This window comes from Athene cunicularia (genome assembly GCF_003259725.1).
Source record: "Athene cunicularia isolate RWA chromosome 3 unlocalized genomic scaffold, athCun1 chr3_part1, whole genome shotgun sequence".
NCBI classification, from domain to species: Eukaryota; Metazoa; Chordata; class Aves; order Strigiformes; family Strigidae; genus Athene; species Athene cunicularia.
Genome location: NW_020799097.1, coordinates 112,873,066 through 112,890,696, shown reverse-complemented (window position 1 = coordinate 112,890,696; position 17,631 = coordinate 112,873,066). Strand labels below are relative to the sequence as shown.

The 17,631-nt window shown below is 53.2% G+C and overlaps 2 protein-coding genes across 9 annotated transcripts in view; both read left to right on the top strand.

Annotated features, from left to right (window-relative positions):
* The first annotated feature begins 964 nt into the window (after positions 1 to 964).
* On the top strand, positions 965 to 13,711 carry SRF (serum response factor). 2 transcript variants are annotated; one of them, XM_026846483.1, is made up of 7 exons: positions 988 to 1,257; positions 6,590 to 6,851; positions 7,198 to 7,377; positions 9,024 to 9,143; positions 9,832 to 10,023; positions 10,528 to 10,604; positions 10,874 to 13,711. In XM_026846483.1, the coding sequence occupies exons 1-7, from the start codon at positions 1,090 to 1,092 to the stop codon at positions 10,967 to 10,969; spliced, it is 1,095 nt and encodes a 364-aa protein (XP_026702284.1). In that variant the 5' UTR covers positions 988 to 1,089; the 3' UTR covers positions 10,970 to 13,711. The 2 variants fall into 2 exon arrangements, with proteins under 2 accessions (XP_026702283.1, XP_026702284.1); XM_026846482.1 differs by lacking the exon at positions 7,198 to 7,377 and having other exon boundaries at positions 965 to 1,257.
* CUL9 (cullin 9) overlaps positions 3,975 to 17,631 on the top strand; it is a 47,958-nt gene continuing 34,301 nt past the window's right edge. For 6 of the 7 annotated variants that reach the window (XM_026846471.1, XM_026846470.1, XM_026846472.1 and 3 more), the window contains exon 1: positions 10,923 to 10,927. The gene's annotated coding sequence lies outside the window, so the exon portion shown is untranslated. Of the gene's footprint in view, positions 3,980 to 5,471; positions 5,474 to 10,922; positions 10,928 to 17,631 lie in introns of those variants that run through there. The other variant, XM_026846469.1, reaches the window with a different exon arrangement.

Here is a 17,631-nt window from a genome sequence, read left to right as displayed (position 1 = left end):
GCCTCTCTTGGTGAGCCGCGGCTGGGTGCCGCTCCAGTCCCGTGGCACAGCCGGGCTGCCCTGTCCCGCCAAGGGCCCAGCGGGACTGTCTCCTCCGGCTGCGGAGGGGGCCAGCGCCATGCCTCAGTCGGTCCGGAGGGCTCTCCCTGGTTCCTGGTGGCCGGAGCGGTCGTGTAAAGATAAGCTGAGAAATTTAGGGGGGTTTGTGTGCACTTGGATGCTGCTGGCTCATCTGCATCCTCGCTGGTGTTTGTAGCATCCTCTAAACAACTGGGCAGTGCTGCATCCTAGCTGAGCTGGGCTTCATGCACCCTGGGAAGGTGGGAATGGTTGTGGGGTACCGCTGGGCACATCCTGGCTGCATGGGATGCAGAATGAGGCCATCCTGGCTGTGGTAGCTTGTGTGAGACCACTGAGTGTGCCGTGATGGTGCACGAAGAGTGTTATTCCTAGCCTATGGGTCGGTCCGGGGGGGCCGTAGCCTTGCTGCAGAGGTGTTTGTGTGCAGCTGTGCTCAGGACTGTCAAGACTGAGGGGGGTGTCTGGGTACCGGCCCCGCTGGGGTGTCAGTGAAGGGAAAGAGGTAGCAGGGACACGTGAGTTCAGTAGCATCCTCTTACATGGCTTAGCAGAGGTGAGATAGGGAGGGAGCAGCAGGTGGGATTTCCAGAATTCCCAGACAGTCCAGTGGCCCCACGTCCTTGTGCCAGTCTCCTGAGGAGACCACTCTTTTTTTGTGGCCTCTTGGCCTGCACATCCCCTAAGGGCATGCTAAAGGAGATGGGATCACAACATGGGGCACTTCAAACTGTAGGGAACCAATCTTGAGTTGGTTTTAGAGGCCGCAGTGCCTCTGGGGTGACAGGGAGCTGGTGTGAGCAAAAGGAGGCCCATACTGGGAGCACAAGGACACACTTAGGGACTCTTGTCCTGCACTGCATGTGTCCCTGCTGTCTGTGACTCCCCGTTCTTCTCTTGTGCTGCTCGCAGGCCTACGAGCTCTCCACACTGACTGGCACTCAAGTCCTGCTGCTGGTGGCCAGTGAGACGGGCCACGTGTACACGTTTGCTACGCGGAAGTTGCAACCCATGATCACCAGTGAGACGGGGAAGGCATTGATCCAAACGTGCCTCAACTCCCCAGATTCACCCCCGCGCTCGGACCCGACCACTGACCAGCGCATGAGCGCCACAGGCTTTGAGGAGACAGACCTCACCTACCAGGTGTCTGAGTCGGACAGCAGTGGGGAGACCAAGGTAATATTCCTATGCTCAGCCACACAACTGGGAACTCTGGGAGGCATGGGCTGTGCCTGTGGGGCTGTGCTGGAAGCCCTGATCATCCCCAGCCATCCTGGAGTAGCAGCTTGGGAAGCTGAGAACGGGTCCCCTTTTGCTGTGTGAGCTTGTGCCATGGTCTCTCAGGGCTGGTTCTTTTACTTGGCTGGCGGTAGTGGTGATCCGGAGAGGGAGGGAAGCGAGTGACAGGTGCCCTAGCCTTTGCAGCAGGGCTCCCCACCAGCCCAGCCCACCCCCCTGGCCAGCTCTTGGTGCTGTTATCTCTCCCCGGGCGTCTCCACGCTCTCGCACTCATTGATAAAAATTTGATTCTGCCTCCATGGCCTTATAAGGCCTGGTTTCCCTCGCCAGAGTCCCTGGCAGGGCCCCTCACATTCCTTATAAGCTGCAGCTGTCTCTTGCTTTGGTGCTGTTTTGGAAGGGGGCAGGGAGGACATGGGGAATGGAAACATTTGGCTGGACGGACCGTTTCTGCTCCCTGCCTGGTGTCCCTACAGGCGCCAGCCCTTGCCTGCCCGTATTACTTGTGGCCTCTCGCCCAGGGTGCTGCAGAGGGCCTGCCCGTGGGTGCAGACTCAGGCAATGGCCCTTTTCTGCTGGAAGGGCCTTGTCATGTCCCTGCATTCCCTGGTGCTGTTCCTTGGAGCTGCTGCAAGAAAACCAGCTCTTGTATCCCTGCTGCTTCCTTTGCAGGCTGGTACTCGGGTCCATGTGCACTTGGAGGTGGGAAACAGGGAAGTTTGTGGTGCAAGGCTGGGATGACGTGCTGAACTGGGGGTTGTGCCACAGCTTCCTGGGCCTGTGTAGAGTGCCGTTGGGTGCTGCAAGCTGCTGCAGCTCTGATGTACCTGTGCTCATGGCATGGGTACTGGGCTTGCTGCAAAAGCATCCTTCTGCATGAACTGCGGCCTTACTCCAGGAACCCTCCAGCCAACTGTACGCAAGCCACAGCAGCATCCTTGCCATGTAGTAGTCACTTAAGCAGACAGAACATGGAGAAGTGTGTCGGAGATCTCTGTGCTGTGATCCCAAAGACAGTGAGTGCAGCCCTGAGACATGCACAGCATGTTTTCTGAGGCTTCAGGGGTGTTCAGCTGCATGTTTGTATCCTTTGGCAGCCCAGCAGCTGTGGTCACAGTGTTGCTGAGTACCCAGCAGCCATGATTCCTCCATGCCCTCCTCCCCACATGGGTGCAGTGCTGCCCTAAGCCAAAGGTTATCGCTGCTGAGCCCTGAGAAATACCAGCAGTCCCAGAGGTCCCTGCAGGCAGAGGAGTTGTGGTGGGCCTGGCGGAGGAGCTCTGTGCTGGAGCCCAGAAGGGTCCCTGGGAAGGCTTCCCATTGATGGGAGCTCGACAACAGTCCTAGCTGTCCCAGTCTGGTGTGACTCCCCGGGGTGCGTCTGGTTCCTAGTGTGAGCTGTGCCAGCCCTTTCCAGTAGGCAAAGGTGTCCATTGTCACGAGCAATTTCTCCCTTGTGTTTGTAAGGAATTGTGTCTCTTGAGCTTTTCCTGGATGAAATAGCAAGTCCTGTGGGCATTTTGTAATGAGGCAAGTTGCCTGTGCCTGGAGTAATTTGGAGGTGCAGGAAGCGCTGTGCATGGCAGCTGACCTGTCCCTGCTGTGGGGCTTGTCCATGTCGTGTCCCTTAAAATTTTCCCTGAAAATACTGATAGACGGCCCCAAAGGAAGCACAGGGTACAGTTACTCTGCAGAGGAGGTCTTAGCACGACTTCTTTCTGCCTGCTCTCTGATGCAACCCTGCAAGCTCCATCCCAGTACTCACAAGTGGTAATGCTTAGTGTGGTTGCCCTGTGGCCACAGCCAGCATGTGGTGTGAGCTAGAGGAGCCCTGCGTCCCTGTCTTCTGCTTGATGTTCTGGCTAAACCCACCCTGGTCTGCTGAGGGTTCTTGTCATGGCAAACCCTGGGGCTGGGGACAGTCCTACCCAGACCTTCCTGCTGTGCTTTCTGCAGGGCCGGGAGCCTGGTTTGGTGCTCTGACAGAGATCAGCCCAATTCATATAGACCAAGAAGCTCTCTGAGGGTGACGGAAGCCTGTGGGTCGGCCGTGCTAGGTGGCTGCCATCCTTGCTGAGGGGTGGGTGGTACACAAGACTGGGTTATGGATACCTTATTGGAGGAGGTGGCAGGAAATTAAGTGACTGGACTTTCAGGTCCAGCCACATAGGATGCTCTGAGAGGGTTGGGCATTTGCTCCCTGGCCTTGTGGTGAACTCTGCTTCCTGGACTTCTGTATGGACAAAACCTGCTTGTGTTCAGCTGCTGCAGCAGAGGGGGGAGCAATGCAGCCAATGCACCTGCAGTCAGCAGCCCGCTGGTATTCCTTTGTGCTACAGCCAGCAGCAGCTATGAGATCCTACGGCTGTGCCGAACCCAAACTCCCTGCTATGGACCTGAGCTCGGACTGCAGCTGGGACTGGGGCATGCTGTACTTTTAAGAGAGCAGCAGTATCCTCACAGTGATACTGTTGTGCACAGTGATACTGTTGTGCACTGACTAGTCTGATCTTTTGCACCTGCAAAGGATGACATGTAATCTCCTGGGTGTGGTTATGTGGGGGAGAGGGGATGTTGGAGGGAGCTCAGGGGCTCTAGATTGGGATGAGAAGCACGGAGTAGCCCTGATCTGGTCATCTCTTTTTGGGGTGGAGGAAAGGTGGGACTTTTTGCCCCATCTGGAATGCAGACCAGGTGTTAGAGAACAGATTAGGATTTCCCATGTACCTCCAAGACCAGTTGTCCCACAACATCTGCATAATAATGTTGGCCTGGGGGTCTGGACTGTGCTGAGCAGCATTGTTCCAGGCAGCCCTCAGAAGCTATGGAGTGGGATTGTTCATGTCCCTAAGACCCTGCTGTGGTCCAGGACGGGCATCAGACGGCCTGGGCTGTGCCCTGTGGTCCACTCATGCTGTATAGCACTTATCAAGCATCTCCTGCTGCTGTGCTGCACCTCTCCACTGCATGTTGGTTCCCCAGACACTGCTCTGCAAACTGGAGTCTGCACTGAGCTATGGTGGGGAATGGATGTACAGCTGGAATGTAAGGGCCTTCGGGGCTATGGTGCTGCCTCAGGACGTGTCCATGACCCCTTGGGTAATCTGCTGAAGGTGACCTGTGGCTTGATTCCTGTTGAAGGTTGGCCTTTGGTAGTCTGGGCTTTGCAAGGTGCTTGTGGGGGCACGGTGCCCAGGGGCTCTGAAGCATCACGGATGAACATGGGGAAAAGGCAACAGGTGTCCAATCCTAAAGTCTCTCCCAGCTCTCTTTCTGTACTGGGAGCTATTGCTGCAGCCCAAGAAAAACACAGCAAAGATGGGAGGAATCCAAGTCTCACCTGTGGTAGAGTAGGGGGGACAGAGAACGGGGCATGTATGGTTTGAGCCTGCTGGCACAACATCCCTCCCAAGCACCTTTGCTGTTCTGAGGTTTGCTCTTGTGCTTCAAGGGAGTCCTGAGAATCCCCGTGAGCAGGGTGCTATGAATCTTCTGGGATGCCTTCTCTAGCCCTGAGAGTATGGAGCATGGGGGGATGCTAAGTGCCCTGGCTGCTTGGGGACTGTATCTCAGGGGATGTACAGCTTCAGGGCCATGCCTGGGGATGAGGGAGCCTGGCTTTTCCAGCTGGGAACAGGACCCACCCTGCTGTGCTATGGCTCCCATAGCCTAGTGGACTGGGGGGAACTCTGCCCTATCACCCATGTGGGGAGGGCAGCCACAGCCTCAGTGTCCTGTGTGAGGTGGCAGGAGTTTGGTTGAGCTAATGGAAAGTGCTTCTGCTGGGCTCTGCTCTGTTATCATGTGCCTCTTCTAATTCAGACTTCAGGGACTGCAGTGCCAGGGCAGAGGGGTGTTGCTCTCCTCCCTCCCCAGGCCCTGGGGCACATCTGAGTGCCCAGGATTGGCTCCCCCTGTCCAAAATGGGCTGCCTTCCCTTTTTTAGCTGTTCGTTGAGCTGTGAATTCCTTGTTCCTGGCAGCTTGACAAGCTGGGAACAAGGCTTAGCACGTGGGAGAGCAGGGCCCACCAGCCTGTAGTGGGAGGGGTGGGAGTGTGGCAGCCTTAACTCTTACCAGGCGTTCTGGCAGCCACAGCAGGGCACTGGGACAGCGGGTTCCTTGTGGCCTGTGGCACAGTCTACTGTGGAGCGGTGTATTTGCAGTCTGCTCTTGGCCAGCTGAGCAGGGCAGGAGAGGAGCCGTACAGACCCTGGGTATCCAAAAGGGGATTTGGGGGAAGGAGATCTGGTGGGTGAAGTATGACTGCCAGGGGCAGCAGGGATCATGTTGGGCTTGGTTGGTTCCTGCAGATCTAAGCCATGTCCAGCTGCATGCTTTGTGGCTGTGGAAACTGGGGTGATACATGCCCTGCAGCCGGGCATACACATTCTTCCCTTGTTCCCAGACCCAGGAGGCCAGCCTCTCAGGCTTGCTTCAGCTCAGCACAGGGCCCTTTTCCTCCTGGTGCTCAGCCTCCCTGGTGGCACTGTCCTCTGGCAAGTGTAAAGCTCCAACACTCCTTGCAGGGCTGTAGTTCATGCTGGCTGGACCTAATGTCGGGTCCCTTGGAAATATTTGCATTGTGCCCACCTCCTGCTAGCAGACTGGCAAATGGGTGCTTCCCCTGGCCAGGTTCTCCCCTTTGCTCCAGGAGATTTGCAGAGGCATTCCCCAGGGCCTGCCTAAGCAGCTGTCAGGGCTGGGATTGGGCCTCCCTGATGTCTGGGTTTGGCCTAACTCACCTCTCCCTAGCAGCTTTTGGGTGTACCGCTGCCTTTAAGAGCCAGTTCTCGGCTTGTTCTTGGCCATGTGTTTCCTGCCATAAGGGAAGTGGTGTGTGTGTTCCTGACAGGAGACAGTGTGTTTGCCTTTATGTCTGTCCCTGCAAGGACTGCTTTTGCCTGTTTGGTGCCAAAATGAAGCTGCTCTCTTCTTAGAGGGTATGGGGACTCCTGGGGAGGGGAAGGGTTGCTCTGTTCCTTGGTGTTTTTTGCAGGGAAGTCTCTCAGGGGACCTCTGTGGCCCTGGGCTTGTATCCAAGGTTTACGCTGAGCTCCCTCCAGCTCTCCTCATGCTGCATTATTGGGCACAGTCCCCTCATGTTTGTACAAGCAACTTTACTCTGGTACCCTGGCTCTGCTCCATGTGCTGGCACCAGGCTATGGGGGTATGGTTTAGCATGGGGATGCAGCCTGGTTTGGTCTCATGGGCAGATGTTGACCAGATCTAAGGGCTGGTCTGAATTGTCACAATCTCTTCTTCCCCAGGATGTACTGAAACCAGCGTTTACTGTCACCAACCTGCCGGGGACAACATCCACTATCCAGACAGCCCCCACCACCTCAACCTCCATGCAGGTCAGCAGTGGCCCGTCATTCCCCATCACTAATTACCTGGCACCAGTATCTGCCAGCATCAGCCCCAATGCCGTCACCAGTGCCAACGGGACAGTGCTGAAGACTACTGGAGCCAGTGCAGTGACATCTGGGGGCCTCATGCCGATACCCACTGGCTTCACCCTCATGTCAGGTCAGTGCCTTTAGGGGCTGAGGACTGCATTGGTCTGTCTCTGCACCTGGAGTGTGTTGCTGCCCTCTCCAGAGGAGAGGAGACATAGTGGCAGGAGGAAGAAAAGTGGTTGCTGCTGTAGCGTGAACCTGGCTGGGATTCATTGCGTGAGCCCAGCCAGGCTGGTGCCTGGAGAAGGGTCGTGTAGTGACTGTTTAATCCCTAGAGTGCTGCTAGCTGGCCCTGCTGCTGGGAAGGGTGTGGTGGCAGGGAGCTGAGCTGGGACCCCAGGGCAGCACCGAGAAGCCTGGAGGGAGTGAAAAGAGCTGGTGGTGACAAAGCCTTTCTTTCTCCCTCCTTTTGGCAGGTGCTTCCCTTTCTCCGGGGACCCCTACCATTCCTCTCACTCAGTTACAGTCGCACTCCCTGGCTCTTTCCAGCCAGCAGGGCCAGGTGGTCACGGGTACGGCTGGACAGCTGCAGCAGGCACAACAGACAGTCTTCCGCTTCCCTGCCAGAGCTGGAGGGCAGATTGTGTCGCTGTCAGGTCAGCACTTGCTTCTCCTCCGCTTGCTTGAGGTGGGGGGATGGAGGTGTCTGTGGGGGTCCTGGTCCTGGCCAGAGAGCTGACCCCACACTGAGGTTGGAGCACAAGGCACCCACCTGCAGGGGAGGAAAGATGGGAAGAGAGGGCAGAGAATGCTTGGCATGGGCGGCAGCAGTATCCTAGGGGATACAGACCATGGAAGCAGTGGGTTGTCAGTCTCCTGCCCCAGGGTTTGCCCTGTAACTAACAAACTCTGAGGAAGTCGGTCCCTGGTGCAGCTGTGCTGAGGCTGAACTGTGCTGCTATTAGGACTGATGGAAGGAGACCGCAGGGGTTCAGATGCCCAAGGGATGTTTTATGAGTGCTCGCATTTGGCTCTGAGCAGCTGCCCTTGCTTTTGTATTTGTATATGCAGTCAGTCACTGAACCACAGTGCAGTGGATAGATTAGGAGAGACCCAGAGCAGAGGAAGGAGTGGTGCTGCTGTGCTGCCTTGTGTGCCTTGTCCTTAGTAGGAATTTGTTGTTGCACAGAATCGGGGCTCTGCAGGTGTTGTACTATGGCTGGACATTGCTTCTGGCTGGAGTTTCAGAGCAGGGATAGGCTCTTCTTTGTGGGGGCAGTTATCATCTGCGAGGACCAGTGCTAAGAGTGAGACAGTATTTCTTGCATCCTGCCTGTTTGGGCTCAGGTTGATGAGTCTGGTAGTGTTCATGCTTTCTTGGAGCCCTTATGGCTCCCGTGGGCCCTGGCAGACAGCGTGATCCCATGAAAGGGGACTGGTTTTCCCTTGTGATCTGGAGGAGCTAAGAGAATAATGGATGTGTGTCTCTGGCGTGGTGCGTGGGGAGATGCCCAGTCTGAGCAAGGTGGCCGGTGATTCCTGCTCTCTGGCATCCCTTGCTCTTCCACCTAGAGACAGGACCTGCAACTGAGGGTAGTTTTCTGTGCTGAGCCCTGTCTCTGGAGCTGAAGAACTTTGCAGTGAGTGGGCTGCGCTGGATGCTGTGTGGCCGTGCACCTGCAGCTCTGGGATGCACGCCTTGTGGCCCAGTGATCTCTAATCCCTGTGTAGGGTACTGTGACATCCTAGAGATCACAAGCTGAGTGAGATAGCTGTTCCCTGAGTGCTCTGTGGAGGATGGAGCTGGGCTTCAGAGTGTGAAGGCAACAGAACCCAGCTGGCCTGGGCATTTGAGCTCTTGCAGCTCTGTTCGATGCAGTGAGATGATCCTTGCAGGGCTGGCTAAACATGGGTGGTGCTGGGGACATGTGCTGGGCCCTCTCCTCCCAACATCATCTGTGCTGTATCTTGGTGGAGCCAGAAATGGTGAGGAGGGCCCCAGGCATACTTGAACCATGCCTGAGGACTGGACAAAAGCTGCTGTGCTCTTTCCTTTTCTCTCTGGAGCCCTGTAGGCCAGCTAACCATTCCTTGGCCCCCGTGTACCAGGAAAGAACAGATTTTGGCCTGCTCTTTGGGGCAAGGCCTGGTTTCTGCCACATGCTGCTTTTGGCTAGCCTCCCCGAGAGCAGTGCAGAGCCATGCTGTGGAGCCGTATGTGTCCACAGAAGGACTGGGGGGCTTTTCCGTGGCCCGGAGTGCCTGTATCCTTGCTGAGCCACAGGCTCCTCTCTCTCCCCAGGTGGTACCATGGCACAGCAGGTCCCAGTCCAGGCGATCCAGGTGCACCAGGCACCGCAGCAAACGTCTCCCTCTAGTGACAGCAGCACTGACCTTACCCAGACCTCTTCCAGCGGAACAGGTAATTGGGACGTTATTGTAATCATGTTCTGTCTTCCTAACCACTGCTGATGATAACCCACACCAACAAACCTCACACCTGTTCCCTGCCCAGGATCCTTCTTCAGACCCAAGTCTATCCCAGCCTTTCTGACAGGTTATCTAGGTAGATGCTGCTGTGCATAGGGCACCTTACAAGGGATTTCAGAGCCTCTCAAGATACACGCTCTTGCTTGCAGCATGAATCTGGGAACAGGTTGCCCAATTCTCAGGTGGTTTCTTAGGGAGCCAGCTTTGTTCCTAGCACAAGGCATTGGTTCACATCTACTTGAGACTTTTACTGTATATGCAGAGGGCTCCTCTGTTGTCAGCAAAACTGGAGTTCAGGTGCCTGGATGCGGACTGAATCCAGTTCAACAGCTATATCAAAGGTTCATTCAACATGTATCCCAAGTTGATGTTAGTTCTAGGATATTTGGCTACTGTGCTTTTCTGCCCTCTCATAGTCATTCATGAAAGGAGAGGTTTGGGCTCTCCTGTCTCTTCCCTGAGGCTTTTCCAAAAGAGGCTGGGAGAGCAAGATGGGTATCTCCATGCACCTGCTGCTTCAGACAGCATGCCAAGGGTGGCTGAGGGAGGGGTGCTGAGCAGGTGTCTAAGTGTAGCAGACTCCTTTCGTGTGGCTCACATGTAGTCTGTCCTGGTGCCAGTGACCCTCCCGGCGACCATCATGACGTCATCTGTGCCAACCACTGTGGGTGGCCACATGATGTACCCCAGCCCGCATGCGGTGATGTACGCGCCCACATCTGGCCTTGCAGACGGTGGACTTGCAGTCCTCAACGCTTTCTCACAGGCGCCCTCAGCGATGCAGGTGTCCCACGGCCAGGTCCAGGATCAGGGTAAGACAGTTGTCTGGGTCAGTGCTCCATTAAGTGCTCTGACACCCTGATTTTTTTCATCTCGCATGTATTTATGCTGTATATTAATTTCAAATAATTTTCTTCTAAGCAGTCCTAGTGGCTGTACCAAGGCCTGGCAAGGGTGATGCTTGTTGTGTGCTTTTAGATCCTACCATTCTCTATGCAAAGCATTGCATTTCCTGGGGGAAAAGGGTGAGGGTTGCTGCGATGGGTGGCATATGGGACAGGCAGTGGAGGGAGCTAGGAGACTCTGGAGAGGACTTGTGGTTGCATGAGGGAGCAGGAAGCCGTGCAGGCCAGACGGCTTGTGCCTGCTTCTCCCAGCTTCGGAAAACTGGCACATGTAGCTTTCTCCTGGGATGCCTCCACGCATGCAAACAGGCACCTTCATCCTTGTGAATCTTCATGGAGCTCTGAGAAAGGGCTTATGGAAGAGCACTGTTTAAGGGACGGTGTCATTTGTGCACTTTCTCTCTGTGGCAGGTGGTGTCCCCCAAGTGTTCCTGACAGCCCCATCAGGCACCGTTCAGATCCCAGTCTCAGCTGTCCAGCTTCACCAGGTAGGTGCAGAGTGGTACTCACAGGTGTTCGCAGGCTGTCCTTTCTCTGTCCCTGCCTGCACACCCTTTATGGATCTGGGCAGGCCCGGCCCCTTGGGAAGCGCCAGACCTCAGGTCTGGGAAAGCTGTCTGTGCCCCTAACCCTTGGGTGAGGAAGTCTTGCCCTCCTTGGACAGGTGCCCAGAAAGGACAGTGTTACCCTGGCTGCTGGCACACATGGTCTCAGGGCATGCTGTCCCCCAGTGCTTCCTCCTCCCTTTTCTCTCTAGATGGCAGTCATCGGGCAGCAGAGCAGCAGTGGCAGCAGCCTCACGGAGCTGCAGGTCGTCAACTTGGACACCTCACACAGCGCCAAGAGTGACTGAGAGGCCTCTGCTGCCAGCCTTGTGCTGTCCCTGGCTTGTCATGCCAATGCTGGGGCTGGTGGCAATTCCTTCTCGTACAGACTGCACCAGTTATTTATTGTTGCCTTTTCACGTTTCCTTCATCCACACATGCACACACACACACACACACACATGCACCCACACACATACACACAGGCATGCGCGTGGGGCTGCAGGACCTACCTGCAGTGGAGCTGTGCTGGGGCCATGCAGGGCTTGGGGACGTTTGGATGCTGCGATAGCTGTGCTTGTCTCACGCCAGCCAAAGAAACTTGTCTCTTGAGGGGAGGATTGCTCTACGCTGTAAATAAATACTGCGGGCCATTCTCAGCTGGAGGCTGTGGCTCTGGGTGCTCCAAGTCACCTTGCCCATGAGTGTTTGCTCTGTGTGGGGCTCAGCTCGGACCCAGAGCCGTCCTGTGGATGCAGCTCGGAGCGGGCCGAGGCTGTGCTGCTGACCTCAGCAATGTGCCTTTGTGGGGGTGACAGGTCCTGGCTGCAGCAATTCGCCCTGGGTTCTGGACAGGGGAGAGTGGCCACCTTGCATGTACATCTCTGGCTGGGCCTGCATGCCCTCCCTTTGGAGGGCAGGGCACAGCCTGTCGCACGTGGCCCCGTCCTTCTTGTATGCACTACAGTGAGCCCTCTGCCCTCAGTGCCTCCTCGCTGGGCTGCCTGGCAGATTTGCAGCCTCACTGGCTCTGCCCTGGCGGCCACCCTTGCACAGCTGAGGTGGTTGGTAGATGCCCAGGAGCACAACGATTCCCTGGACTGCTCCTGGGTGGCTCTGTGGCCGGCCCAGCCCCACACTCTTCTCTCAGCCCTCACACTGCTTGCTGACTCCATACACCCAGGGGAACATGGCTGGGTCTTTCCCAGATCCCCCCTGCAGCTCCAGCCAGCGCTTTCTAAATTTCTGTATGATACAAGGTGGAGAAACAACTCAAGTGTCAAAAGGAAGAGCCCACGGGGCACTGAGCTGCTGGGCAGGTGGCAGGCTCTTCTGAGCACCAGGGTGACCTGCAGGCCATCCTGGACTGTGGAGGAGCAGCTGTGATGCCTGTGCAGGCTCAGCAAGGCTGGGGAAGAAGGGCTGGAGCATGCTTGGTCCTGCATGGGAGTTGCTGTGAATGGCTCTGCTACCTAGCCCTGTCCCTGGAGGGAGAGTGAGCAAGTGGGAGAAGCTGCTGAATCCTTAGGGGAAGGAGCAGCTACTGTAACTTTTTTTTTTAAGTTAATGACAAAGCCTTGGAGAAAAAAGAAAGAAAAAAAAAAAGTAAAAAAAAAAAAGAAAATTACTTTATTTTTCTAAGTGTTAAACTCAGTATTTATGTAATTCTTTAAGGAATAAAAGTTTGGCTCCTGTACAGTTTTCATGGGGTTTGTACCAGGGGGATGGGAGAGGGGTGGGTGGGCATGAGGCAGGAAAGGGGCCTTGCTTTTGAGTTTGTATTGTAACCTTGGACACGTTCCCTCAGCATTAGCGTTTAAGCTGCGTTCTCCACCCACCAGCATGTGCTAGGGTTCAAGCTGAACCAAGTGGGATGCTTGTTTCCCACTTACCTGAACTGAGGACTCCATACCCATCATTTTGGGCTTAACGGGCAGAAGGCATGTGAAGCAGTGGCTGCTCTCTAGAACTGGGGAACCCATTCCTCAGGAGCAAGGGGCTTGTAGAGTGCTTGGGAGCCAGAGATGGACTGGGTTTTCTGATGGCTGCCCTGTTCACCACTGGTCTTGAGACCTGCAGCTGTTCTGTCACCGCTCTTGGTGCGGAGAAGTGCTACCTGTGACCGCCTAAGAGATATGGGCATCCCTGCTCCTTCCTGCGTGGCAAGTGGCCAGCAGTGGCTGATCCCTGCTCTCCCTGCTCACTGTTCAGGCAGCCTCTCCTGAGCTAGCCAATGATCTGGGCTGTAGTTCCCCCTCTACAGCTGTAACTTAGTGCACAGAGGTGGCAAGCCCCCTGTGCAATGAGGTCCCAGAACTGTCTTTCAGCCCTTAGTCTATTTGTTATGCAGCCTGGGAAGGGCTCGTGGGGAGTGGGGTGTCCCATCCGGTGGGAGTGTTGCCTCCCCTAAGTATCCTAGCTCTAAGAGTGATGCGTACCATGCAGCTCGGAGCATGTGGGAGTGCTGTGCCATGCCCCGTTGCTGGGTGTTTGAAAGCTGCTCAGTGATGCTTCCAAAACAAGGCTGGGTACCTAGGAGTTTGTCCGGGGAGAAGGATGGGGTTGTGGTTTGCGTTGTCCTTTGCCCCAGCACATCACTGTGTCCTGGCTTTGCTCTGCTTTGCTTGTGCTAGCACTGTGGAGCAGAGCTGTCGGGCCGGGATAGCAGGAGAGACCCTGCTGCTACAGGCTGTCTTGACTGCAATCCCCTCCCTGGCTCCCCAACGGCAACTGCTGGTTAAACGCTAATGGTGTATTTTATTTAAGTGCAGACTTGTAAGAACACTTGTGTATCAGGGATGAAATGGCATTTATTGTGTGGTGACATTTTTAGTTCATTTTACTAGTTTGAGGGTTGTGTGTGTGTGTGCGTGTGTGTGCGCGCGTGTGTACGCATAAGTGTGTGTGGGATTATTTTTTTTTTCCCCTCCAGTTTCCAGGGTTGTGTTTCTGGAAGGATGTGGAAGTAATCACAGTACTATGTACAGAGCTTTCTTTTGTATTAAAAAAAAAAAATTACTCTTTCAATAAATGTTACCATTTTGTGCACAGATTTGGGATCTTGGCCGTGCTTTGCGGGAGGTGACACACACCTTAGGGCTAATACATGGGGATCAGAGGCAGATATCTGCCCTTGTTTGTGTGCTGCAGAGGGTGGGGGGCTGTCTGGGTATGATGTGGCAAAGAGGGGCTCTTTGCAAAAGTCCCCATCCCTGCTGCCTCCTGCACGGGTGAGACCTGGCCAGCTGGACTTCTACTCTGGGAGTCCCAGAGACAGTGGGTGGTCCAGAGGGGGCCTGTGGTGGACAGCAGGGCTGCGAGGGCTGTCCTTTCTGAAAGCTTAGGAATGGGACTGGTGAGCAGGGCATGGTGTCAAGTGAAATAAAAACCAGGAATGAGGAGGAACAGGGACTTTTGAAAAAGAAAGTAATTGTTCTAATTCATGGGTGTTGACAGGAAGGAGCAGGAGGACCTCAAGCAAAACAGGGAGGACAAAGAGTCTGTGTTGCTTATGGAGGAGTTACACAGTAACTGAGGGTTAGGAAGAGCAATTTCTGCCATTGTAACATCAAAGAAAAGATGATCCCTATGACTGACCCCTATATTGATAAATTGCCCCAAACCAAAGGAGGACGGAGATATTTCCAAGATTGATACAAGTTTTGTATGAAAATGCTGCTGTTAAGGTAGTGTTTGCCTGAGATGGGAAGGCCCTGTCATCATGGGAGATATGTGGCTGGCATCTCAGCATCCAGACATGGTGGTTGGTGCATGCAGTACCATCCCCAGGCCTCCGGACAAGGAAAAAGAACAAACTGGCCTTCAAAATAAACCAGTTGAAGGGCTGCAGGCAGAATAGTCTCCTCTGACATTGACAGGCATCTGATCTGGGTCTCAAATGAAAATGAGGTTGTTTTGCCTCACCTCTTCCAAGTCCATTACTTTTGGACAGCTGCTGTCTTTAAGGATGGACTTTTAACTGTTGTCTATGAGGCAAACACCAAGACTGTTAATTTTCCTGAAGAAAACCCCTGCTATGAGAAGATAAGGCAATATTCTAAGTCCAAACTGGAGAAGCATTACCTAAAGTCAGGTCAAAGGTGGATACCTGTAGGCCCCTAGAAGCCAGGTCAAGGGCGAATGGGAGCTCAATAAAGTGCCTAAAGGTGGGAAAGAAACCAAAGAAGGACTTGTTACAATTATCAGTGCTGCTGAGTCAACAGTGTGCTAGCTAAAAATGCAACTACATAGTTGTTTTGTTTGACTTTTTTGTTTGCTTGTTTGTTACAAAATTGCAACTACATAAAAATGTTCTACACAGCATCAGGTTCCTGGAGCAGATACCAGTATAATGTAAGGAAAGCTTAGCACTGATAAAAGCGTGCAGTGGAGGGACTGCACTATACCTCACAGTGCAATCTGGAGAAAATACATCTCAGTGTAGCAGGAGAGAAGACTGTACAGGAAGTGCTTAGGAGCGGAACACAGCTCAGGAGGAGAGGTGCTTCACCTTCACACATTACACCACAGCCGGCCCATGTTCAGCATGCCTACACAGATATGTCTCATGGTTCAGCACCACAAAACCCATATCAGCACAAGTAACCCCATGTTACTTGTGCATAAGAGGCTGTGTATGACATGTAAAACTCCTAACATGGAACAAGGTAACACAGACATAATCTTTATTTTTAGGAGAAATGACGAAGCATGGTATCAAGATCAGCACAGCCAAGACATAAGAAGGGCATATGAATACCACAGAAAACCTTTCAGCATCACAGTGAAGATGCCTGTGTCCTATCTGGCCATTGCCATTTATTGTTGGTGACAGTTTTGCTTATGGGATGTTGCCAGCTGATGTTACCAGCCAGGCTGCATTTCCCACTGGAGAAGCATTATCACCACCTTGTGTTTGTGACATCAAACACAGCAGTGTTGCAGGTGTAGTACATGCACAAAATAACAGCTGACAAGAACAGCGGAAAATAGCAATGGTTGTGCATGTGGTATCAGCTTTTACGTAGCTGTGTGGCTTTCAGGAAGTTACTTTCCCCTTCATGCGAATATACTGTGTTTACAGAAGATGAAGGGACTTTGTAAAGGCAAAGCACAATATAACTAAATACAACACAATATAACTAAATACCACTTCAATCCTCAATTTTAACAATGCCTTGGGAGTTAATGGGGAAGGAAAATGACGTTAATGGAAAACAGATTTCAAGAGCATCATCAGCATCAGCAGAGGTTATATGTGCTAATGGAGAAATTGAGAAGCCGGCTTGGAAACACAAACATATACAGTCCACCATTGGCGCTACTGCTTTAGAGGACGGTCCTCACAGACTGATGCAGCACTGCACTGATTTATCCAGCCTATAGCCAATTGCAGTGATATAGTCTGTTAATTGCCGATTGTGGTTTTAAAACATGAGAATTGTCTAATCGGTTGTATTAGTGCCGAGTAGAAATGAGGTTGGACACACACACACACACACGCGAAGTTGCTCCAGGATCAAATAAGAAAGCACTCCTCTCTGTTTAGCCTTTTTTTTTTTTTTTTTAAAAACAAATGTTAGCAGACCGATAGAAACCTGCACCTATTGGATTGTAGCTAACTGCTCTGAGGCCTGTCAAGGAAGATAAATATGAGCAAATGAATTTAGATGTTATGTTATGGGCATTACAGATCCTGATAACACCAGAGCAGGAAAGGAACTGGAAAGAGGCCAAACTTGTGTGCAGTTGCCTCTTGTTGTCAATTGCCTCTCTAGCAACATCCAAAATGGGGCAGTCTTGATATAGATATATCGAGAATTTAAGCACATGATGAATAAGATGACTAACAATATTAAGTTTAAGAATTGTCTGTTCAAGCTAAGGAATGTTAAGCTCTAGGAACAAAGATTCAGGCCCACAAAAACAGAGACAGAGGCTCAAGGTCAGAGGAGGTGAAGCCATGGCAACAGAAGATAATGGGCATTTTTTTGACCCAACTGACCGAGCCAAGGCCGAAGGATGTGCATCGTTTCCTAGACAAGGGGGCCAACAAGCAGGACAGCCAGAAGAAACTGGTTCTGGGTCTTGGCACTATTGAAACTGGGGGAAAGGTTATGAGGAAGACTACCGGCCTTCCTCCTGAAGACCCCCGAAGACGACCACCAAGAGGCAATACGCAGGCGAAAAGATGACATAAACATTCCAGAACTGCTGTCACAGGCCTTTTGAACTACACCCCACCTCAGTTATGTATATGTACGTTTATACTATGCAACCCTATGAATATGTGTAAGGTACCTGCACTTAAGACGAAACCTAAGAGGCTTGGGTGTGCGTGTTAGGTGGAGAGATTCCTCGAGCACCCAGCGCTGCAATAAAGAATGCCTGCTTTCTGATAGTCTGAGTCCGAGTCTTAGAGAGTTCTTCCTCGACTGGCTTTTTCGGTATCAGTCTTACAACCCAAAACCTGCTGAGAGTGAGCGTAGTTCGCATCAATGCCAGTAAGGTGGGGTGGAGTGCAGGGCTGAAATTACCCCAGAACCCCAGGCCTGATGAACTTGCTGCGCTGTAATTTCTGGTTAACACTGTGTTTGCAATAATGTTAGTGCTGACATTACAGTTTCAGCCTTCCTTACACTTACCCTGCAACAGTCCCTTAACAAAGTTCGTTAATCGCCAGAAAAGCCATACCAACACATAGTGTAACACAAGCATCTCGAGCTCTTGCAGACGCAGCCTCCAGCTCCCAACCTCAATTTTTTTTTCTCATTTCTAATACTAGCTAGGAGAACCAGAAGATGTTCCGGTTTTTCACCGTTTTCTGTCCCTCACACCCACTTCTGGTGCGCAGGCAGCAAGAGGGGGGACGCGGGCGCCCTGTGACACACGGTTGCCATGCGCCACAGCCCCCCGGTACACAGCAGCCCCCCCGCACACACACACACACACACACACACACACACCCCCC

Coding starts and splice junctions, on each gene's coding strand:
- SRF (XM_026846483.1), top strand. CDS start 1,090: ATGATCACCAGTGAGACGGGGAAGGCATTGATCCAAACGTGCCTCAAC. Junction 1,258..6,589: donor ACAGCAGTGGGGAGACCAAG/GTAATATTCCTA, acceptor CTTCTTCCCCAG/GATGTACTGAAACCAGCGTT. Junction 7,378..9,023: donor GCAGATTGTGTCGCTGTCAG/GTCAGCACTTGC, acceptor CTCTCTCCCCAG/GTGGTACCATGGCACAGCAG.